At 38.7% G+C, this 24,857-nt stretch overlaps 2 protein-coding genes across 7 annotated transcripts in view; one reads left to right on the plus strand and one right to left on the minus strand.

The window, feature by feature from the left end:
• LOC127443771 (potassium voltage-gated channel subfamily KQT member 5-like) overlaps positions 1 to 9,283 on the plus strand; it is a 205,899-nt gene extending 196,616 nt beyond the window's left edge. For 2 of the 4 annotated variants that reach the window (XM_051702633.1, XM_051702634.1), the window contains 4 exons: positions 1,398 to 1,506; positions 2,957 to 3,088; positions 4,854 to 4,980; positions 6,763 to 9,282. In XM_051702633.1, coding sequence (XP_051558593.1) covers positions 1,398 to 1,506; positions 2,957 to 3,088; positions 4,854 to 4,980; positions 6,763 to 7,893 — 1,499 coding nt within the window. In that variant the 3' untranslated portion in view covers positions 7,894 to 9,282. Of the gene's footprint in view, positions 1 to 1,397; positions 1,507 to 2,956; positions 3,089 to 4,853; positions 4,981 to 6,762 lie in introns of all 4 variants that reach the window. The other 2 variants (XM_051702635.1, XM_051702636.1) reach the window with 2 other exon arrangements.
• Positions 9,284 to 9,519: 236 nt separating this feature from the next.
• Positions 9,520 to 24,002, minus strand: LOC127443772 (elongation factor 1-alpha 1). Of its 3 annotated transcripts, none has more exons than XM_051702638.1 (8): positions 23,769 to 23,917; positions 22,548 to 22,738; positions 22,104 to 22,283; positions 21,719 to 22,015; positions 15,097 to 15,247; positions 14,411 to 14,667; positions 11,520 to 11,754; positions 9,520 to 11,096 (listed from the first exon to the last, which is right to left on the minus strand). In XM_051702638.1, the coding sequence occupies exons 2-8, from the start codon at positions 22,689 to 22,691 to the stop codon at positions 10,972 to 10,974; spliced, it is 1,389 nt and encodes a 462-aa protein (XP_051558598.1). In that variant the 5' UTR covers positions 22,692 to 22,738; positions 23,769 to 23,917; the 3' UTR covers positions 9,520 to 10,971. The 3 variants fall into 3 exon arrangements, with proteins under 3 accessions (XP_051558598.1, XP_051558599.1, XP_051558597.1); XM_051702639.1 differs by lacking the exon at positions 23,769 to 23,917 and adding an exon at positions 23,948 to 24,002 and having other exon boundaries at positions 9,521 to 11,096; positions 22,548 to 22,720; XM_051702637.1 differs by having other exon boundaries at positions 9,521 to 11,096; positions 22,548 to 22,720.
• Between the last annotated feature and the right edge of the window lie 855 nt (positions 24,003 to 24,857).

Here is a 24,857-nt window from a genome sequence, read left to right on the forward strand (position 1 = left end):
TAAAAAGTAATCAGATACTGTAATGTAATTACTTTTTAGTCAGAAAAGTAGTGTAGTGCATTGCATTTTAAAACATTGTAATCAGATTACAGTTACTGACTTTCAATTAATTTTATTATTTTAATTACATTATAGCAATATGCTTATTTTTAATATATTATTTAGGTTGAATACATGAATTATGGCCTCGTAACAAGTCATTGTGGAGGAGAAATGTGAGGTGCTGTGTGTGTAACTTGAAAGAAATAAAGAATTATAATTTTCTCCCCAATTTGGAATGCCCAACTCCCAAAGCTAAGTGGGACTCTAAGTCCTTGTGGTGGCGTAGTGAGTCACCTCAATCCAGGTGGCGGAGGAGGAATCTCAGTTGCCTCCGCGTCTGAGACCGTCAATCCGCGCATCTTATCACATGGCTTGTTGAGCATGTTACCGTAGAGACATAGTGCGTGTGGAGGCTTCACGCCATCCACCACGGCATCCACGCACAACTCACCAAGCGCCCCACCGAGAGTGAACCACATTATAGCGACCACGAGAAGGTTAGCCCATATGACTCTACCCTCCCTTGCAACCGGGCCAATTTGGTTGCTTAGGAGACCTGGCTGGAGTCACTCAGCATGCCCTGATTCAAACTCACGAACTCCAGGGGTGGTAGTCTGCGTCTTTACTCGCTGAGCTACTCAGGCCCCAAAGACATTATTTTGAATTTGTTGAGCGGAAAAGGTCTTTTAGAGAATAACTTAAAAGTAAAGTAATTAGTAATTTGATTACTTTTCAATGAATTCATTAGTTAAGTGATCTGATTAAAATTTTAGAGAAATAATTAGTCATTTGTAATGGATTACTATTTTCAAGTAACTTACCCAACACTGAAATGGATTTCATTGGCTGTTTAAATTAAGTCTTGTAAAGTATAGATTATAGAAATCTATAAAATATAGATTTACATCATGATGACCAGTGAAATATGTTTACTTTGTGTTTTGAAGGTCTAAGTGAAATTGTAAGGAGTATAAAAGTATGATTTTTTTCCTTTGAAATGTATGTGAGTAAAAGTAAGTATACTAAAGTACTTTACACATCTCAGTATATATTGTAGAGTGTGGGGTTAAAGCTACAGCCCTGTTGTGCTCCACAGTTCTACACTACTTGTTGTTAGTTTACATTGATTTACATATGTTGCATTTTTCCCCCTCTGATGCCATTCTCAATCAATTTGTGTAGGAGACCTTGCCAGATTGAAGCAATGTTTTCCTGATAATACAGAAATACTTTAATTTGGGTTTATTTCTCTCTTTCTCTTGTTTCACCTGAATTCACCATTCTGACAATCTCATGTGTCTTCATCCTCCAGCTGCATTTTCAATATGTTCATTGTGTGTTTGTGTGTGTCACAGGTGAGGTTAACGCTGGTGTCGATGAGGGTTTTGATGAGAAAGGGTGTCATTGTGACATGTCGGCAGATGATATGCCATCCGCGTTGAAGTCCGTCATCAGAGCAGTGAGGTAAGACAAAGGATTCTTTATATCACAACTCTTTTCTCTGTCTTGCAGTATGTCAGAGACACTCCAAACAAAACCTGATTAAATGAATGAAAAACAACAGAAGAAGTCATAGTGTGTTTTCTTCTATACTATGAAGAATTAAATGAAATAATGAAAGCTCAAAAAACCTTTGAGTCTCAGCCACATTTACACCTAGTATTAGCATACGATTTGTCTCCGGAGAGTATGTGGTCAAGTGCTATCCGATTGTGATCGGATTACTGAAAATCCATGGTAATGCCAGGTGTAAAGGGGCCCATAGTATCAAAGCTGATTCCAAGCCATCTACTGTATAATCTACTAAAAGCTGTTTTTGTGGCCTCTATGCTTGGTACATAATAAATGTTATTTAAACGAATATGGCACGGTCTGCTTGTCAGTCTTATTTCATTATTCCTCACAGCCACTGAGAACATGAGACCAATTATGAGTCTCATTTCACTAATGACAGAAAAAAGAATACCGTCATCTTCATACAACAGACCACACTCCCTTTTCTTTTTGTTTTGTCTAGTATGTGTGGGTCAGTGGAAGGCTGAATACTAGAATGACAGTATGTGCTCATCTTTACCAGCATTTCTCTTTCACTCTTATTATGAGGATTGAAAAATTGAATTTAGGCGAAGTGCTAAATGCTAACCCTGTAGAGTGTGTGTGTGATCCCAAGCTCAGACTTTTTCAGGATGTTGGATTTGACCATGTTGTGATTTGGTCACCTTATAATGTCCACAACAATGTTTATGAAATTTGAGACAGCCCAAATGTAAACTGAGCAAATTATTTGAGATAATTATCAAAATATGTTCAGTCATATATTTTTATTTTCCACTTTTAAATTGTTCTGCTGAATACTAGGGATGGGCATTTCAAGTCATTTCGTAGTCGAGTACTCTAACACAATAAAAAAAAAAAACAAGTAATCGATTACTTACAATTTTGAACATTTAGGTGAGAGAAGCAGTTTCAGTGTTACCCACGGCAGGCAAAGGCACAAAGGAAATTCAGATTGTAATACTTGAGTTTTATTTTTTTTCTTGAATGACACAGTGGCCCAGTGGTTTGTATTGTCACCTCACAGCGAAAAAGGTCCTGAGTTTCAATCCCGGCCGATCCTGGGCCTTATATTTTTCTTACTTCATTTGCACATAGGTTTTTCTTGTTTTAAGCCAAATTTAGTGAGGTTGTGCTTAAAACAAAAAATTATTTGCCACTGGGGTAATAAAAAATAATCTGCTTAAAACAAGCTTTATTTGCTTCTCATATAAATCTACAGTATCTTATTTTAAGGATTTTTTTAAATATTTTTACTGGAAAACAACAGAAAAATACTGATTAAGAAAACCGTTTCACTGCAGTTTGGCAGTGTAAAAATCTTAAATGGAAGAATAACCTTAGCCTTATGGTTCTTTAGGATCATGAAATTCCATGTGGCAAAGAAGAAATTTAAGGAAACCCTACGCCCTTATGATGTGAAGGATGTAATAGAGCAATATTCATCCGGTCACCTCGACATGCTCTGTCGAATTAAGAGTTTGCAGACCAGGTAGGTCAAATCAACTACATTCTACATGTTTTGTTATCACACACAAAGACATGCACACATGCACGCACATACAGCTTCTGATGAGGTGAACAAATGCATTATCTGAATGCTTTTCAAAGCATTTTACTGTGAAAGACCACAGAGAACAAGAAATACAAGGCACAATAGGGAAATTATGTAAGCCAGATTCTTGCATCACCCACATGAGCACCAACACACAACATGGAACATGTGCACTAACCACTAGGCCACAACTCATTCTATCTTTGCATACTGTATGTATTCCATCTAACAGCATCACAGCAGGACCAAGGTGTCATACCCATTACACAGCCAATCCAAAGGCCTAGCCATATTACACAGTCAGTCAAAACTCATGTCTCAAAATAGTCTCATTATAAATCAATTTCACTCATAGCAAAGGCAATCAATATTCGTATTCATAAACATCATTTGATTCATTTATCTTGTTCAACACTTAACGTCTTTCTGTGCTGTCTGCCATATGAACTAAAACAAACCTTTACTCAACAGTTACATTTCCATTGAAAATTGTAACTAACACAGAGATTATTAGTGACCATGTGGCTGACCTCTATATCATATTCACACTGGTATGTTTGGTTCTCATTAATGTCATCTTGTTGACATGTGTTCTGATGTTCCTGAGGCAATGGTTCTCCTTGCTCATGTATGGGTCACTGGGTGGTGGGAAACCCCTCAGGTTCTGCTAGACCAGTTGTTCTCAACTGGTTTTGCTTCAGGATTTAGATATTACATTGGACATCAAGTAGTGACTCAACACAGTATCGCAATTAAAATATGTGAATTTTACCAAGAACTGCATAGACACAACAATATGCAAAATTATGTTAATGTGACATAGGCTGAAGAGGACATTGACAATGCAAAATGCATGTGTAAATGCATAAACAACAGAGGAACACATGGAACAAACATGGAGCCAAATATTGTATTAGTATTAACCATAATATCAAGTGAAAATTTGTGCCAAAACACTGTAGAGTTTGATTGGATGCAAATCCTGTGATGTCATTCTCTCATCATTTACTCACCCTCATACCATCCCATATATGTTTGACTTTCTTTTAAGAAGGAAATTAAAGGCCTTTTTTTCTTTATAGCTATGTTAGGTCTTTTGGTCCATTTTATGGTTTCCATTATATTTCCTTATTGAAGTCAAGTGGAGTCAGAAAGTCAAGGCTTTTAATTGAAGTGAAACCAGTGCCACCATGTGACCAAAACAGGATAGTACAATTCCTGACAGAAAGTTATTCATAGACAATGAAAATCAATGAAAAGCAGTCACATTAGTTGCAAGTCTGCATAATTTTGAATTTCTCCGAGAATATTTCAGTGTACAAGACAAAAACTCCATTCAAAAAAATGTCTTTTATTTTTTTATTTTTTTATGCATAATGTAAAGAGTCTGGTACTCTGCTAATGCTGGCAATTTCTAAATTGTCATGGATTATGAAACTTGTATTAACCGTCCATGGGCAGGATTTACAATGCTATACTTGATGCCATTGACCATGTGTTTACTAAAAGGGGAAACATTATCTAAGTTCTTTCACACAAAATCAACATTAAAAGTCATGAACCTTTCTTCATCTCATCTTTAATTTTTTTTGTTTCGTCTCTACCTCTTATTGGGATGTGGATATAATTTCCTTTTCATGCAGTTCTAACTCATTTTATTCTTGTCTCTTCTTGCAAATGTCTCAATCTTTCTTACTTTCAGGGTGGATCAGATTCTTGGTAGGGGGCAGATGGCAATGGATAAGAAGATCAGGGAGAAACTGTTGTCTGATGGAGACATGCTAGAAGACGTGAGCATGTTGGGAAGGGTGTGTAAAGTAGAGAGACAGGTGAGTATAGAGACACAGATAAACAGTGCATTACATATTCATAATCTCCTTTATTTTTGGTAATCAGTGTGGCCTGTGCAATGTCACACCATAAAGAGTATAAGGAGTATGAGATGGTCAATTTGTTGAAAGATTAATGGGAGAAATTGCAGCACTCAATGCAGTGGCTGTAGAAATGAAAGTCCTGCTTTTCAAAGAAAGTTTAAAGAGCCATTTGCCTTTTTGATAGAGGCATTGCCTGTGTTTATTTACTCTAGAACAGGGGTTTTCAAACATTTTAATGCCAAGGACTATGGACTCACACATCTGACGGATGCTTTTGGAGTGTCTCACTTTGGTTGCGTCGCGTTTCACTAGTTTTCAGCGTCTCTAGTCACAAACGCCGTGTTTTCAGGATGGTGTGTCAAGTTAAACATAATTTAAAATTTTTTCAAAACATGTCTCGAGTTGCCTGCATTCTGCGGTGCTTGGTCCAGCTATTTTTGAGTGCAAGAGCATGTCATCTGTGGAAGGCTTTGCTGCCTGCTCTCTTTGGTTTGAGGAAGCACGTTGCCTGTACAGCTGGAAATGTGCTGACTGCCCCCTACTGCCAAAGAATAGCAAAAACCCTTATAGTAACATTTCTTATTACGGATTTTACGTATGTGTTGGGGGCATTATTAATTAAGTTAACTTTTTTAAGGCATTATTTTTCATATATTGTGCTTAGAAAGACCATTAATATAATGATTTTTGTAGTTTTTCTTTTTAGGAGAGAAAACAAAAATCTGAGTGACTGTTTGCACTAGGTGTATATAGCACCTGCCACACAGGGCTGCTATTTGGACTCAAATAGTCTAATGGAAACACAGAAATTTAAGACAAACTGCACCCCATAAGTGGTGCTGCAATGGCATAGTCTGTAAAAACAGTGTGGATGTGCATTTTTTTTCATGCGAATTACCCAGGTTCGATTCCCCCTTTTCTCCCACTTTTTCCCATCATGTTTCCCCTCTTAATATTTCCTTTAATACTATTTATAATAATACAAATTTGATATAAAGGGTGATTTCCTCACAGTAATTTGGTCATGGTGACGATTGGGGAGTTATGAGAAAATTTTGATCCAGGTGAAATTAACCATGGTTTTACTCTAGTAATTTTGTAGTAACCATGTTTTTTGGTGGTTTTAATGCAATTAACTATGGTATTACTTCAGTAATATGGTGTTAATATAGTAACATATATGTTTATTATGGCTTTTTCAGTAAAATCATGGTTCATTTTTGTAAGGGAATGTTAGGGTTAGGTTTATGGGTAGGATTTGGTGTAGGGTGTCTGTGGGACTCTAAATAAACACAATAAACACATTACAGTGATACTGTTTGTTAGTATTTAATTAGGAGTGCAAATAGTATCTGGCCCCCTGGGAGTCCACACAGACCCCTAAAAAACTCTGCTCTAGAACACACAATCGCTTTTACTGGACCAGGCTGTTTTTGTGTGATTTAGGCTAAGCTGCTAAATTGATTATACCATTGCTGTCAGATTTTATTGCTCATTATTATTATTGAAATACAATAACATAACACAATAATTTGGAAGATTTCGATCTTTCCCCATTCAAGGAGGTCGGAGCTGTACTTCAGTGCCTATTGCCTTCATAGAAAATAGCTTACTGTGGACGTTACCAAGATGGTCACTGAATGAACATTAAAGTTACTTTGATTCAAACATTTTTTATTTACTTTTTGGAAAAATTATGGAACCAAAATTTCAGTTTTCTGTAATTCATTTCCACAGGTACAGTCTATCGAATCAAAACTGGACTCTTTGCTTGACATCTACCGCCAGGTTCTGCATAAGGGTTCATCGTCTGGCCTCACTCTCTCCTCTCTTCCTCCCTTTGGCATGGAGGAGACATCAGACTATCAGAGCACCATCCTTAGTAAGGATCTCTCTTGCTCTTCTCAGGTCAGCCAGACCCTCAGCAGCAATCACCCCAGAGCTCTCCAACTCATATTAGCCCCCAATGAACTCAACCTCAACCAGAACAACTCCACAACATCTTCTCCTGGGCTCAATCCAGCCTCTGCATCACCATTTAATCCATCCACTTTCCAGGTACCTTCAACTCCATCCACGGATTGTCCATCAGCACAAGGGAGTCCATCTCAGATCCTCAGTTCCAACAGACTTCACTCTACTGGGGGTCACTTTCCTTGCGTCAGACAACCCCCTCCACCTCCTCTATCCACAGCATCTTCAAAACATCAGCTTTCTACTGTACCTTCTCAACCTGGCCTGACCCGCATCATTGGACCCTGTAGGTCAAACCCAGCTGACTACGCCCAGTCTTGCTTTAAGGGAGTTGGCCTAGAATTTGGGCTGAACTCTAGTGTGGGCTGCAAGCTTCAGCAGAGAAGCAGACCCAGTGCTAAAGAGGATAGTTCTTGGAGGAGACATATAAGTCTGGATGCAGAGATGTATATGGACCCCCTGGCTGCAGTCTCTCCTCTTGCCCCAGAGCAAGGTCAATGCAGTGGTGACAGAGGACTGGGGAAGTCTCTCTCTGTTCAGGACCTCATGCAGCCAGTCCTGGTAGATCTGGATGTGGACAGACACTCTAGTCAGGCTAGTTTCTCCACCAGTGTTAGCAGCAGCCAGGACTCCTCAGCTGGGGGGATTGAGATGGGGGTGAGGGGTTGGCGAGAAGCTGATCTCTTCATCAGCGATAGAGACCTGGAGAATTCAACTAAGACGCTTGCTCAAGGGTTCAACTTTCTTTCCCAGCCCAACATTGATGCATCCTTCCCCTCTGAGCTGCTTCGAACAAGTACTACAGCTGGTGCAAGCCACAGCATAGCAAGTGGACATACACCCAATACAGGCAGCAATGAGTCTATCAGTATGCCACATGTTCGACTAAAATAACGTAATCCAACGTGTTACAAACTCTTAGAAAATGCCTCCTACGGAATGAACCTTGAAATGAAAGCTTATTTTATTTTAGAAGTTTTTTGTATTCTTATTGAGGGCAAACGGTATTTAGAACATAATGGAATAGGGTGCCAATTTTTCTCTTTCAATTTTTTTATAATTGTTCTTATGTTGTTGTTTTTTTATTGTTGTTTTTTTCAAAGAAACAGTTACATTTCATATAGATCACCGTACATGACATATCATTGCATGCATTGTTCTTTTCAAATGTACTGTAACATTAACACAAATGTACGGAATGAGATAGAAAGTGCTAGATTTATAATCAAATGGCTAAAAATTATCAAAGTCTGAGATGGCATGAACTTTTGAATTGGACTGCATGAACATTGCATGTCTCCAGTGCACAGACACATCTCAGTCAGCAAAAGCCCTGTCACCAGCCCAAAATTCAAAAAATGACTGAAAAAGAAAAAAGTATCATAACATCAAAGAGCAGAAATATTTTGCACCTTCTGATTTATCATGTTATACTACAAGGTCATTTACTTTTCTAATGTAAAAAAAAGTACCAGATACATTAAACAAATTTGTTGTTACTGAAAATTGTACAGTTTTGATAATGCAGATTAACCCTTCAATGCATGGGAATTTCACCAAATTCTCTTACATATTCGGGTCTTTAGAGACCCAGCACGTATATCTATCGCAAATGGATCTACAAAATGGCCAGATAGTGTAAATTTTCAAAATAGTTTCAAAATAGTTTGAAAATAATAGAATAAAATGTATTTTGATGTATTTTGATGTTTTTATTTTTCATATTTCAAAGAGACACTGCAACAAATCAGGACAAATCTAGAACAGGATCCATTTCTTTCACACTGAAATTTCAGGAGATGCAACTGGCTGTCAAACACATATTGAGCTACACATAACACATAAGATACACATAAGCTACACATAAGTATTTCCTCTGGCACTTACTGAGACTAAACAGATGCACAACTTACATTATTTCAGTTGTACACTCAAATGACAATAGTCATATCATACTGTTTATGTGTTGTACTTGCTATAGTTTACTTCTATGTTGTTTCTTCATCAAATAGCAATGTCAAATGTAAATCAAGTCAGTCGCTGAAACATCAGTGCCACCTTGAGTAACAAATAGCATGTATGTATGTGTAGACGTAAATGGGATACTTATAATTTACCAATGTCATACAGAAAATCACCATAATGCAGTATTTATTTTTATGAATATAGTACTCATTTCTCTTGAAATAAACAAATAAATAGATATCCTGTTATAGTAAACTTATATACAGTAGATATGACATAATCATAAAAATATATTTTATGGAAGTGCGAGAAACAAAACCCTCTATTATATGCCTAGGGTCTTTAATGACCCTATACACTTTTGTTTTGTTTGTTTGTTTTTTGTTTTTTGCCATTTTGGCTTTTTTTGTTGATGGGCTTTTTTTTTTATTTTTTTTTTTACACTATTTATAAGATATAGATTGAGAAATACTAAAGGGGAGTGGGCACAACTCCAGAAAATGTATTAGGTATAGGTCACTAAAGACCCAAGGTATGCATTTAAGGGTTAAATGTTAAGAAGAGAACCTTAAAGTTGCCATACTAAATCAGTTGCTGTTTTATAACAAAAGCTTTCTTAAAGGAATGGTTCCCCTTAAAATGAAAATGTTGTCATCATCTACTCAGCCTTATGTCGGTCCAAACCCAAATGATATTCTTTCTTCTGCAGAACACATTAGGAGATAATTTAATCCAGTCCTGCTGGCTAAATCTTTTACAAAAACTCTCAAACTCTCAAATCAAATCATTGCTATCTAAGAAGCACTGACTCCAATATTGCTGCGACGTCAATAACATCAAACCTCATTGGTTCTTAGTTTCTTGTGACCAAATGTTACAACATAGTTACATAGTTTAGCAATGATTTGATTTGAGAGTGAAAAACAATTTACATTATGGTCTGTTCATCATATACAAAGTGATCATATGTCTTCAGAAGACTTGGCATATGATGCATGGACTACTTTATGATACTTTTGTGTGCTTTATTAAGTTTTAAATTAAGTCACTGTCTACAGAAATTGAACTGAATTCAGCCAACATTCTGAACGTTAACAAGCTTTGGTTTCGTAAAAAAATCTTAGAGATCACAAATACATGTTATAAGTTTGTTTGGTATTGTATTAAATCATTTTAGAAAGCTAAGTCTGTGGGCACGTCCACCAGCATTTAATATTTGCATCAGATTTCTCAAATATCTGACCTTAATACAAAAACCTAAAATCTCCAAAGGTCTTTACAACTTTGCGAATCCTTGTGCAGTAATTGAGAAGCAGGCATCAGAGTTAAAATGTATTTTATTTTTGGTTATCAACCGACATATATTAGATAATGGAAAATCATTTTCCCTTTAAAGTACATGAGTGCAAGTGCAAACAATATAGCTCATGCTTGTTCAGAGTGCTGTTTGGGTAGACCGTAAAGTGCGCTAGCTACTTCAGCTTCATGCGTACAACCAGAAAAAGACAAGCAAAACTCAAAAGTTCACATTTAAAGCTGCGTCACGACATATCAAATCAGAACAGACTAATTTAAAATCTCATAGGCATTGGGCTAGATGCTGGAACAGTTAGTTACTATTACAAGCAAGGTCACACAAGTAATATTAGTAAGGTGGCTGGTCAGAGTTAGAGGGGTTGAGCAATTGCACACAAGCTGAGGATACAGGAAAAACAAAGCTTACTCCACACTCCCCCTGTTTGCTAGTTTAAGGTGCTTATAACAGTTGAACAATATAACAAAGACTATGAGAACTTGCACATACAACAGAAACTCAAACAGAACATACACTTAAACATGAATATACTTACTAACACTATTGTAATCATTGTCAAAGCAGGCATGAGTTTTACTTTTCCTTCTTCTGCTTTTGCGATGCATTGTGACAAGTAACCAAGCTTTGTCTATGGAGTTGAAAAGAGGAGGTGTGATGTGGCTGACCCAAGTGTTCACAGCCCAGCACAACGTTCATTTGATCTTCTGGGCTTTTTGAGCAGATTTAGTGACCTTGCCGGAGGTTGGGGTCTTCTTCTCCACCCCCTTAATGACACCCACTGCTACGGTCTGACGCATGTCACGCACTGCAAAGCGTCCTGGGAAATGAAGATCATCAGAAAAACAGAACTTATTTAAACAGAACTAATTATTGTGATAAGAAAGTTATTTAGTGCCAGCTCATGGAAAGTAAGCTCTTGGTCGACTTTAAAAATTCATGAAGACATGAAGACATTGTCACTTTAGGGGTGTGACTACCTAAAAAGAACTTAGTAAGAAAGGTAAAGATAGTTGAAAGAAAAGATCTAGAATAATTTGTTTAAACATTTTACTTGATTTTATATTTTGTTATCCAATGAAATGAAATCCATACATTTTAAGTGTGGCTTAAGTGTCCAAATACTTTTTTAGGCCACAGTATTTGCTAACAGAGTGTTGTTCGTTGTGTTTCTTATTCAAGCAACTAGAAGAATCTATAACCTTTAGCATCCAACATATACAAATGAAGACATGACAGTTACCGAGAGGAGGATACTCCGAGAAGCTCTCCACACACATTGGTTTGCCTGGTATCATATCTACAATAGCAGCATCCCCAGACTTCAGAGACTTGGGGTTGTCTTCTAGTTTCTTCCCTGAGCGACGGTCAATCTTCTCCTTTAACTCAGCAAACTTGCAGGCTATGTGAGCGGTGTGGCAGTCTAGCACGGGGGCATATCCAGCACTGATCTGACCTGGATGGTTCAGAATGATCACCTGAACAGGAAGAGGAATAGACAGTAATGACAAATACTCCCAGGATAAAAGTGTAATTTAAAAAAGGCAAAAAGACACAAATCGTGTTTGTTAGACCACAATTAGGGATATTCAGAACTCCCTCAAGGTAAATATAAAAATAAATCTCATATCAGCCTAATAAAAGCTGTTTTGCATAGTGCTTGTATCATACCACTGGGTGTCAGAATCCAGGATGATTGTCATAACAGCCAGCACAACATAAACAAAAATGACTAATTGCACCCTTAACCCTTTAAGCTCTGAAGGTGTTTTTAAAGATTTCCTGTTTCATTGGCATACCCAAAATGAAAGGCTTATAACTCAGGGGGAAAAAAGAAAAACAAACGAGGGTCAAGTGTTTGGTATCATTTTAAATAAAACTTTTCAAAAAAATAAATAAATTATGATATAGATTATGATACATTCTGAGACTCTCAGCCTAAGAAACTGCTGAAAAATCACAAAAAAATTTGTTTAAGATTTTTCAGTATATATCTCAGGGTGTGAATAAGGTAGCTCCAAAAAACTGCTTTTCTTTTGTCCCAATCATGTCACCTGTACCTGAGTAAAAGTTTGTGTTGATACGACAAAGCAATCAAAAGTTATAGAATTACAAAAATCATTTATCCTAGTCTCCAAACAAATAATACATAATAATTGTACATAAGAACTAATTACACACGCAAATACAACAATGACTAAAGGTATGCTCTCTCTCCAAAGCATGCAGGCATTTGTAACAAGATCTCATTCAGTTCCATTCAGTGTCATTTGAGCCATCATTAAGTCTGTGTCATGTACTTGGCGCCATCTCCTGGTGGCCATATTTAATTAAAGTGATCGATCCTCTCTGCTCATATTTGGATGGCTTACACCTCTGGTTGCAGCGATCTGAATCCTAATAGGGATGGGCATTTTTCAATAATTTTGTATTCAAATATTTGAGCTCATATAAAACAAATACTCGATTATTTGTTTATTTAGACGTGAAATTATTTTTTTTTTCATTTAGGTTGCATCACCATTTCAAAACAAGCTTATAATTATATCCAAAACAAGCTTATATGATATCCTGTGTTGTTTCACTAATAAAGTAAACTGCTGCAATTAATGTACAGAACGTATATAAACAATTGGCATATAAAGGTTATCATGTTTATATTGTCTCACATGTCATGTTCTTGTTGAGAAAAACAAGCATATCCACATGCTCGAGTGAAAGTCGGCTCCTTAGTCTGTTAACAATGAGGCCGGCTGAAGAGAAAATGCACTCTGCTGGCACAGACGTTGCAGGGACACACATAACGGTTTGCTAAGCAACCAAGTTTGTTGAAGCGCTTTGTATTTTCTGTCCACCAATTAATTTGATCCTCATCTGGTGGAATTAATGGCTCCTGTAATATATGTTCCCACTCATCTCAGCTTTTGCTATCAGATGAGTGGTCTTCACTGCGCCTGGAGGCAGACAACGCCATTCTCTCATCAAATGTGATCAACTTCTGTCCACAGCGCCACCCAATGCATTCAGTTATAACTGCGAGTTTTAGTTTGGCTGTTTGGGATTTAACGTGAATTTCAATGTATTTACGGTCAGCAAAGCAACATTTTGTGAAATTTGAGTAGTATTTTTACTTTCTAATAATTATCGCAGAACAAATACTTGAGTATTCGACTACTCGGGCACATCCCTAAATCCTAACACGATTGGTTTTGCTTTCCGTACTTACAATACTTATTTTGTGTTGGTCAAGACTGTAGTTATTAATATTTTGATAATTATTTGTTTCTCGCGGGCCCATCCGAGCTTTAAGCGGTAATGAAGAATACATTTTTCCTTGATCTTTTGACATATTATAGGTCATTGTGCTATAAAAAACATACTGTAAGTTTCAGAACTCAAAGAGCATTTGTTGAAACCAAACTGCAAAAATGACTCGTTCTCTACTTCCTCCACATTGTGATATCACACTGTGGTAGACATTTGCATCTGACCGCCTCCAAAACACACATATCAATGCCTACTTTACCTTATCACTTCCGTAGCCCTGCCCATTAGTGGTGAGCAGTGAGATGGCAAGGAGAGAGCAGATCAGTCAAGAGCAGAGAGTCAGTCATAACAGTGGGTGTTTACTGTCAAGTTTTAAAGGAGAAGCAGCTCCAAAACTGAGCATTTCTGATAGAGGCTCAGAATGAGGGTGGAAAATTATCATGTTTTACAAATATATGACTGCTTTTTTGCAAAAAACTTTTTTGTAAAAAAGGCACGTCTTGACCCCTTTACGTGTCAAAAAAGGTGATACAATTATATAGTCTGACAGCTGTTTGAATCAAATGAGCGTCTTTTATGTTATGACTGGGTCACTGAATCATTGAACGATAATGATTCATTCACTTAAAAGATTTGTGCAAAAACAGATTTGTTTATAAACAAAACACCTCTCGTTCTAAACCAGACTATGAAAGCAGTGTAGAGAGCAGAGTTGTGCTCTATGCGTTGGCTTCTTTGGGAACTATTTTCGCTGAAAAGAAATGAACTGCATTTTAATTACAGCCATGATGATATTCAGAACAACAGCAATCTTGCTTGTGTGATATTGTTAAATAACATCACAACAACTTTATCCACTCTGCTTACCTGAGCGGTGAAACTCGCTGCCTCCTGTGGAGGGTCATTCTTGCTGTCACCTGCAACATTCCCACGTCGGATATCTTTAACTGAGACATTCTTTACGTTAAATCCCACGTTATCTCCAGGCAGAGCTTCAGATAGAGCCTCATGGTGCATCTCTACAGATTTCACCTCAGTGGTCACATTCACTGGGGCAAAAGTCACAACTAGACCAGGTTTCAGAATGCCTGTCTCAACACGTCCCACAGGCACAGTACCAATGCCTGAACAGTGAAAAAAGAGAGAGAGAGCTTTAAGTTGAAAAAGCAATGTTTATGCATATATTTTACTGGAAATGTCAGTGTTGTCTTCACAATGTCAGTTATTTTATTTTCTAAAATCTCATCACCACACTTAAAGATGTTGTGTGCTCTAAGGCGTGAGTTTGAGACAGGACTATCTGATTGTATCAACCGATGGCAGATGAGGGTTTGTGTTTGGAAAAACTTTTTTTATATTATTTTTGCAGTTCCATTTAGTGACCCTAGTGGCACAAAAATTATACACTTCACCTTTAATGTAGATAAAAATTAGCTATACTATACATATTATTTTAAAGCTAGTTTTAAATTAGTGTGTTCCCCAGTGATGACTTACAACCTAAAACAAATAAGGCCTAAAAAATCTGTTCTTCTGACTGACTATCCTCACACCTCCAATCTTGTAGACGTCCTGCAGTGGGAGGCGGAGCGGTTTGTCAGTGGGCCGGGTTGGGGGCTGAATGGCATCCAAAGCTTCCAATAGAGTCGTCCCAGAGACAGAACCATCCTTACGAGTGATCTTCCAGCCCTTGAACCAGGTCATCTACAGAGACAAAATATATATATATATATATATATATATATATATATATATTTAAGCCGATTTTAAAGATTTACACATTTCAATTTTATAACAAACTTCGGTAACACTTTCTATGAAGCCCATATTTATAATGCATTGTAAAGTCCTTATAATGCATTAGTAACGTCTCATAATACACCTTATAACATGTTATAACTTCTCATAAGTAATTGTAACCAACATTATAATGCATTATAATACTTACCTATATCAGAAACTCTCTCTCTCTCTCTGTATGTTGATCACACATGTAGCCAAACTTCTTGGGTGTAAACACAAACAAGAATATAAAAAAATAAAACTGATTCTATAGTGGACTCTATTCAATAAACTTTAATGTTTGTGAATCTTATTTGGAGACTTATTTTTTAAATAACTTCCACTGTATAAGTTTGACTTGTAATGTATTGTATGTTCCAAGTTTATGATATGGCTGTTTATAAGAAAATATTGCTTTTGTAACTTTACTTAAAGCAGGCAAAGACCACTTATAATATGATCATATCATAAAGCCTTTTGACTGTTTACACTATGCTGCTTTTGCATGACAACACTTTTATGATTAGCTTTATTAGCTTATACTGCGTTCAAATTGGATGTTGCTCGTGTTATAATGCTTTATACTCCTAAGTATAACTATGAATACGGTAAGTCTTATCAGGTATTATAACTGTTGTTATCATTATTTATGAGAAGTTATAACTTATAATAAGGTGTATTATGAGACATTGTGAATGCAGTATACTGCATGTATAATGCCTTTACAATGCATTATAAATATGGGCTTCATAGAAAGTGGTACCACATCAAATTTAATTGTGTAATTTTTAACATAATTATTGACACTTTATATATAGCCCTGGAAAAAATTAAGAGACCACTGCAAAATTATCAGTTTCTCTCGATTTACTATTTATAGGTATGTGTTTGAGTAAAATTTACTGTTTTTTTTACTGGTTTGAGTAAAAAGTACTGACAACATTTCTCCCAAATTCCAAATAAAAATATTGTCATTTAGAGCAGTTATTTGCAGAAAATGACAACAGGCCAAAATAACAAAAAAGATGCAGTGTTTTCAGACCTCAAATAATGCAAAGAAAGTTCATACTCATTTTTAATCAACCCAATACAAATGTTTTAACTTAGGAAGAGTTCAGAAATCAGTATTTGGTGGAATAACCCTGATTTACAATCACAGCTTTCATGCATCTTGGCATACTCTCCGCCAGTCTTCGGCTTTGTTTGATGGCTTGTGACCATCCATCTTCCTCTTGATCACATTCCAGAGATTTTCAATGGGGTTCAGGTCTGGAGATTGGGCTGGCCATGACAAATCTGCCCGATTCCAGCCTTGCTGAAGCACCCCCAGATCATCACCGATCCTCCACCTGGTCATCTAATGGTTAGACGGAAACCTGGAGAGAACTACAAGCCTCAGTGTCTCACAACCACTGTGAAATTTGGTGGAGGATCAGTGATGATCTGGGGGTGCTTCAGCAAGGCTGAAATTGGGCAGATTCATCTTTGTGAAGGACGCATGAATCAAGCCACGTACAAGGTTATTCTGGAAGAAAACATTTTTCCAGAAGGACAATGCTCCATGCCACACAGACAGGTCAATCAAGGTTTGGATGGAGGACGACTGGATCAAGACCCTGTCATGGCCAGCCCAATCTCCAGACCTGAACCCCATTTAAACCTCTGGAATGTGATCAAGAGGAAGATGGATGGCCACAAGCCATCAAACAAAGCAGAGCTGCTTGAGTTTTTGCACCAGAATTGCAGAGAACAATGATCAGTTTATTTAACAAACACAGCTAGGCTGGTAAAGCTTCGAGAGGGGAACCTGGCACCAACTGCAGCTGAAGATGGATGGTGTGTTCGTAGGCTTGTGTGCGTAGTGGAAGTGTAACTTAGATCCTCGAAGAATCCTCTGTAGAGTAGTATATTCATAGGCTTGTGTGAATAGTGGTCGTGTGCAGAGCAGATCCAGTGCAGTGAAGTATCACTGAGAGGAACTCAGGAGAAGCGTCAACAGAGGTGAGGCAACAGACTAGAAGGTAACCACAATCCCAGCGCACACAGCGCAGACTGGCAACCAATACACAGAACATGATACAGGATATACTAGGGCAGAGGGAGAGAGTGGTAAGTAACAGGACTCAAACAACAATCGAGTGACGAACACAAACCAGAGTGAGGTAGCCAGGGGATTAATGGCGATCAGGTGGTGCTCGCTCGCAGTAAGCTGGAATGATATGCGTTACCATAGAAACAATCAAGTCTCCCATGCCAATGCTGATTACGAGAGCCAGCGACATCTGAATCAACAGAGAGAACATGTAACCACAAATTGAAACAAACCAGCGGACTCAGTGAGACCATGACAGTACCCCCCCCCCCCCCACCACCCTTGGCGTATCCAGAAGAGTTACCATGATCAAGATGGAACTGATCGATGAGGGTGCAGTCTGGAATGTCCCAGGCCGGGCCCCAGCATCTCTCCTCAGGACCTCCCAGTCTACCTCTGCCCCTGCATCTGATGTCGAGTAACCGTTTAACAGAATAAGCCGGGGCGCCATCCACCAGACGAGGCGGGGGCCAGACGAGCGCGGAAGGATGAAGACTAGACCAGACGATGGGTTTGACACAAGAAATATGGAACTCTGGATGGACACGACTAAGGAAAGGGGGCAGTTTGAGATGAACCGCCATCGGGCTAATGACCTTAGTGATGGGAAAAGGCCAGATGAATTTGGGCCTCAGCTTAAGAGAGGATAGTCATAGTGGAATGTCTTTAGTAGACAAACAGACCTTCTGCCCGCAGACGTAAGCTGGAGGTTTAGACCAGTGGCGATCTGCCGACTTCTTAATACGAGCGCCAGTCTGGAGGAGGGCTTCTCTGGCTATCCACCAGGTGCGACGGCACCGTTGGATAAAGGCGTGTTCGGACAGGACCTGAGCATCGGGTTCTTGAGCAGGGAACAGAGGGGGCTGGTAAACAAGGCAACACTGGAAAGGCAATAGCCCCATAAAATAAATAAACAAAAACAAATCGATCAACTATGTCCCGAAGCACGTCATTCATGAACCCCTGAAAGACAGCGGGGGCACTGACCAATCCGAATGGCATGACTGAATATTCAAAATGCCCCCTATCGGTGTTAAAGGCTGTCTTCCACTCATCGCCCTTCCTGATCCGAATCAGGTGATAAGCACTGCGTAGGTCCAACTTCGTAAAGACGGACGCCCCCTGCAAAAGTTTTAAAGCTGAAGACATCAACGGCAAAGGATAACGATTCTTCACCGTGATATCATTCAACACCTGATAATCAATACAGGGTCTAAGCGAGCTGTCATTTTCCACGAAGAAGAACCCCGCCCCTGCAGGTGAAGAGAAAGAGTGGATAAGACCGGCTGCTAGAGAATCAGTAATATACATATTCATGGCCTCCCTCTTGGGAGCAGAGAGCAAATACAACCAACCTCATGGAGGAGAAGTCCCAGGAAGTAGATTGATTGCACAATCATATTGGCGATGAGGATGAAGGGTCGTGGTGGGGACCGACTGAATACTGCCCCCAGATCATGGTATGCCACAGCTACACCGGATAAATCCGCTGGTTCATCCTGAAAAGACACACAAGACTGGACAGGAGAGACAGCAGAGTTAAGACAATGGGAAAGACAGTGTGGATTGTGTGTTACCAACCATGGATTCCCTAGTACCACCGGTGCTGAGGGAGAGCAGACCAGCAGAAAGGAGAGTTGTTCATTGTATTTACCTGTGATGAGGGTGAGCGGCTCCATAGAATGGGTGACGATGGTCAGGGGTGAGCCACTAAGAGAGTACGCCGTGATGGGTTCGGCCAACTTTACCACCAGAATCTGCCACTTGGAAGCCTTGGCAGCATCAAGGAAGTTTCCCTCCGCTCCGGAGTCCACCAGGGCAGAAACAGGATGACTGGTCATTCTGAACTGCAGCCGGGCCGGGAGAACAGGTCGTTATGCAGGGTTTTTGCTCAGAGGAGTTGTGCTCACCAGTAACCCCTTGTTTACCGACGAGCGGGGGCTTTTACTGGGCAGTTGGTGACGACGTGACCAGGACCAGCACAGTAGAGACAGAGCCCCTTGGACATGCGGCGCCGCCTCTCTTCTCATGATTAGCGTGTCCTCCCGATCAGCATGGGTTCTATTTCGGGTAGCTGCACTGAGACCCCTGCCGCAGGAGTGGAGTGGGAGGATGGTAACGGTCAGCCGGCTTGGGAGGTGAGGAGCGACATTGGCTGCGTTGAAGTGCAAGGCGCTGGTCAACCCTAATGGCCAGAGCAACCAGGTCATCAAAATCGGAAGGCAAATCCAGAGTGTAAACCACATTGTGGATCATGTCTGACAAGCCATCCAGGAACCGACTCCAATAGGCTGCCTCATTCAATTCGGCGGAAGCGGCGAGAGTTCGGTACTCAATAGCATAGTCTGCAACCGAGCGGTTACCCTGAGTCAACCCAGACAGAATCCTTGAAGGTCCATGTACAGCTCCGTCGAATACACGAAGAAGCTCAGCCGAAAAATCCTGGAATGACGAGCAGCAAGGGTGCCGATTCTCCCATACAGCAGTTCCCCACTGGCCGGCCCTCCCGGTCAGGCGTGTGATAGTGAAGGTGACCTTGACTGCCTCCGTGGAGTATGTTGAGGGCTTCAGTGAGAAACAGAGTGAACACTACGTGAGGAATGTGCGACAGGACCCTGCCTCACCTGAGTATGGAGGAATGACATGGGGCTCTGAGCGCCCGATGCTAGGAAGAACCGCTGGGGCCGGTGAAGAAACCTTAGCAGCGGAGTCGGAGTCAGGAGACTGACGTAGTGGTCGTGTGCGGAGCAGATCCAATGCAGTGAAGTATCGCTGAGGGGAACTCAGGGGAAGCGTCAAGAGAGGCGAGGCAACAGACTAGAAGGTAACCACAATCCTGGCGCACACAGCGCAGACTGGCAACCAATACACAGAACATGATACAGGATATACTAGGGCAGAGGGAGGGAGTGGTAAGTAACAGGACTCAAACAACAATCGAGCGACAAACACAAAACAGAGTGAGGTAGATATAGCCAGGGAAATAATGGCGATCAGGTGCTGCAAGCCTGCTGCGAGCAAGCTGGAATGATCAGCGTTACCATAGAAACAATCAAGGCTCCCATGGCAACGCTGATTACGTGAGCCAGTGACACCTGAATCTATAGAGAGAACATGTAACCACATACTGAAACAAACCAGTGGACTCACCAAGACCATGACACCCAACAGCAACGTGAAAGACTGGTAGAGAGCATGCCAGGACGCATAGATTCTGTGATTGAAAATCAGGGTTATTCCACCAAATATTGATCTGAAGTTAAAACATTAGTCTTGTGTTGTTTAAAAATGAATATGAACTTGTTTTCCTTGCATTATTCAAGGTCTGAAAACACTTGTTATTTTGACCAGTTGTGTCATTTTCTGCAAATAAATGCTCTAAATGACAATGTTTTATTTGGAATTTGATATAAATGTTGTAAGTATTTTATAGAATGAAACAAAAAAAAACAACAAAAACAATATATATATATATATATATATATATATATATATATATATATATATATATTAGAGGTAGACCGATATATGGACTTTTGCAATTAATCGGTGCCAATAGTTGCTTTTTATAACTATCGGTTATAGGCAAACATCTATGCCGATAGTCACCAATATTTTTTTTTTTTATTCCTCCGTGTTCCTCTGATAAATATGTTTTTTAAATTGAAGCGAGGGCATTACATTTTTTTTTTGACTATATAGAAACGTCCCTCGTCAGCACATATATAGTGTCTCCAACTTCATACATTATGTTGTCATAATAATAATAATATAGGCTATAAAAATTTTAAATTGGTAAATATTAAATATAGATCATTGTAATTGAGCCAAGTCTCCATCATTTCAAAATAAGAGTCCACGTTGTGTTTCAGGCTTTTTTAGTGTTAAAAGTCCCGCGTTATGCACCCAATCTTTTTTTTCTGATTATTATTGGTATTTTGGTTAAAAAATAAAATACATCTGGGATTTTATTCATTTTGGACTCTGGCCTCTATGTCTGTGCCGACTAAGCAAATGTTGCAACATTCTATGAATTGATTTTAAACTATTAAACTATCAAAATGATTAATAGCATGTTATCGGCCTTTTCCACCACATTTTTTATCGGTATCTGCAAAATCCACTATCAGTCGACCTCTAATATATATTTATGGATATGCATAACAACATCATGCTCACAATATTTCATCTCTTAAGAACAGGAAAAACAAATGGGTTCACTTAATACACAATAATCCATGTAAAAGGACATGTCTATTAATATCTGTAAAATTTACAGCTGTAGCTAATATAACACTAACGTTTGGGCTGGCCTCCAGCATGTTATCCCCATTCCATCCAGAGATTGGTACAAATGCTACAGTATCTGGATTGTAGCCGATCTTCTTGATATAAGTGCTGACTTCCTTCACAATCTCCTCATAGCGCTTCTGGCTGTAATTGGGTTCTGTAGAGTCCATCTTGTTGACACCCACGATCAGTTGTTTGACACCCAGGGTGTATGCCAGCAAGGCATGCTCACGGGTTTGCCCATTCTTTGAGATACCAGCCTCAAATTCACCAACGCCAGCAGCCACAATCAACACAGCACAGTCTGCCTGTACCAAGAGAAATTTCATTTATAAGGTTATAAGGAATGAACAGAAACATTCTTTCTGGCTCTGTTAAGAAGACTTATATAAAGACCTGTGAGGTGCCAGTTATCATGTTCTTAATGAAATCTCTGTGTCCCGGAGCATCAATGATGGTGACATAGTACTTGCTGGTCTCAAACTTCCACAGGGAGATATCGATGGTGATGCCTCTCTCCCTCTCAGCCTTCAGCTTGTCCAGGACCCAAGCGTACTTAAAGGAGCCCTTTCCCATCTATTAAAGAGGGTGTTACAGAAATTCAGATAAATTAACTACTTTAGACCTCAGATCAGAGGCCAAGTTGAGGAACAGACAATATGTTCAATATGTTCAACAAGATATTGCTTATATATTAAGATATTGGTAAATATTATGTCATTTTTTCCCACACAGTGAGGATTTTTGAATAATAATATCCATAAACTTACTAAAAAAAATAAAAATAAAAATAAAATCTCTATGACAGCAACAAAGTGTAGCAATATCTAATTGGCCTACCTCTGCAGCTTCCTTCTCAAACTTTTCAATGGTCCTTTTGTCGATGCCTCCACACTTGTAAATGAGGTGACCAGTGGTGGTGGACTTTCCTGAGTCCACATGGCCAATGACCACAATGTTGATGTGGAGCTTCTCCTTCCCCATCACTGAGCTCTCATTGGGTTACAGTCAGCCTAACACGAAACAGGAGACTAAATAATTTATCACACAAATAAGTTATTCATGGTCTATGTGCTCGGGTGTACTGCAACAACCATATTGTTGAAATTTGAGAAAATTTAGTAATTGTCTCTCCTTGAATTTGACATTTCTATGGCCTCATTTATTTGTTTACAACTTTTGGCTGTAAGTGGTTTTGGTGAATTTAATTGGCACACTAAAAGAAAACATATGGACTTTCATTGAACTCTATACCTCTTCATAACAGGAGACAATAAATCTCAGTTCATATTCTTATGGCTGTATTGTAGAATAATGATGAAGGTCATATGTGTCCTTTTTCATTGAAAGGAATCCTGATGAAACAGTTTAGAATAAGTTATCACAACAATAAACTCTAAGATAATTAAGAAATCCCCCTTTTAATTGAATTAATATTTTACCTCAAACTATTGGCCCAAATTATTTGAATTTGGTCAATATTTCACCTAATGTCACGGTATCCTTAACGCTTGCCATGTCTTTCGCAGCTGTTTTGTCTGGGTTTCATGTAACAGCACAACCCTATGCGGCAAAACATGTCAATTAAAAAAAACGACAAAATTGTTTATTTACATTTGTTTAGACAATTCAAGTCTTCTTATATGATCCCCATTTCAATAATAATCCGCAATCATCCCGCTGTTCTAATGATGAATACTGAACAAATATGATTATGTAATAATGTCAAGCATGTATGGACAGCAGCAACAACAACATGAAAAGCATGTGGCCTGAGCCGCAATTATATCAAAGCATGGCTGTCTGCTTGCCAAAGAACAGAGATGACACGAATCTTTGGGTATAAAAGTGGTTTCCACCACAGATCCTTTAAGTCGCATAAGCGCCATATTCTGTAATATTCGCCAACTAGAAATAAAACCCAGCCTGACCAAAATACCAGGCATTATGCATTCACAATAACCAGTTAATCATACGAGCGGTTTTTCTGACCGACAAGCAATTATAAAGCGATATTGTATACACATAACGCAGAGAAACTGTCTTTTTCAGATGTCCAACCTTGGAGTGAGGTCCTTGCAGTCCAGGACAGCAGGCAGGAAGATAGTCGCGACGCTTATAACGCAGTATAATGCAACAACAGAGACTCTCTGGTACCACTAATGTCGTCGAGTCAGATGAAATTATGTTTCTAGGTGTTCCAGTAGATGGTGATGTCGAATAAGAAACTGTAGACTAACCATTTCTGGCGCTCTTTGGTGTGTGATGCCCCTCGGTGATTCGCCTCTGTTTTTGTATGAGGTATTTAAGCACTTTTATTATGGACATTTGACCTTCAGCCAAAGGTGATTCTATAGACTGTTTAGCCCTCCACTGCACACTGCTTTTGTTTTCAGTAAAGCAAGTAGGTTTATGCTCAAATAAATACATTAACACGATTAATAATATTTTTAGAATTTAATATAGTTAATTCTTTACAATCTTCTCATTGCAAACAAATATGTATTTCATCTCATTCCACGCACTGGGCAAAATCTCTCAAATAAATGCCTGGTGTACCCATATGGGGACAGTAAATCCACCTAAAAAATGAAAATTCTCTTGTCATTTACTCTCCTGCCATCCCAGTTGTTAATGACTTTCTTTCTTCTACTGAACACAAACAAAGATTTTTAGAAGAATATCTCAGCTCTCTATACAATGCAAGCGAATAGGTTCCAAAACTTTGAAGCTCTAAAAAGCACATAAAGGAAGCATAAAAGTAATTTATAAAACTCCAATGGTTTAATCCATGTCTTCTGAAGTAATCCAGTCTTTTTTGGGTGTGAACAGACCAAAATGTAACTCAATTTTCACTATAAATCTTGATAACTGCACACTGTAAAAAAAAAAAAAAAAAAAAACATCCTGTTGTTTTTACAAATAAATAAAAACTGGCAGCTGTGGTTGAAAGAATAATTATGTAAAAATACAGTAAAAATGTAAACAACTTTACAGAACAACCTATACATTTTACAGTTTAAAACTGTTGTAATTTACATGACCACGATGGCACTATAAAAAAAAAATGTGAAATTTACAGTAAAAAAACTTCATAAACTTGATATTAACCTTCTGAAACTGTTAAAATCTGCTTTTTACTTTATAACG

Source organism: Myxocyprinus asiaticus, chromosome 7, assembly GCF_019703515.2.
Source record: "Myxocyprinus asiaticus isolate MX2 ecotype Aquarium Trade chromosome 7, UBuf_Myxa_2, whole genome shotgun sequence".
NCBI classification, from domain to species: Eukaryota; Metazoa; Chordata; class Actinopteri; order Cypriniformes; family Catostomidae; genus Myxocyprinus; species Myxocyprinus asiaticus.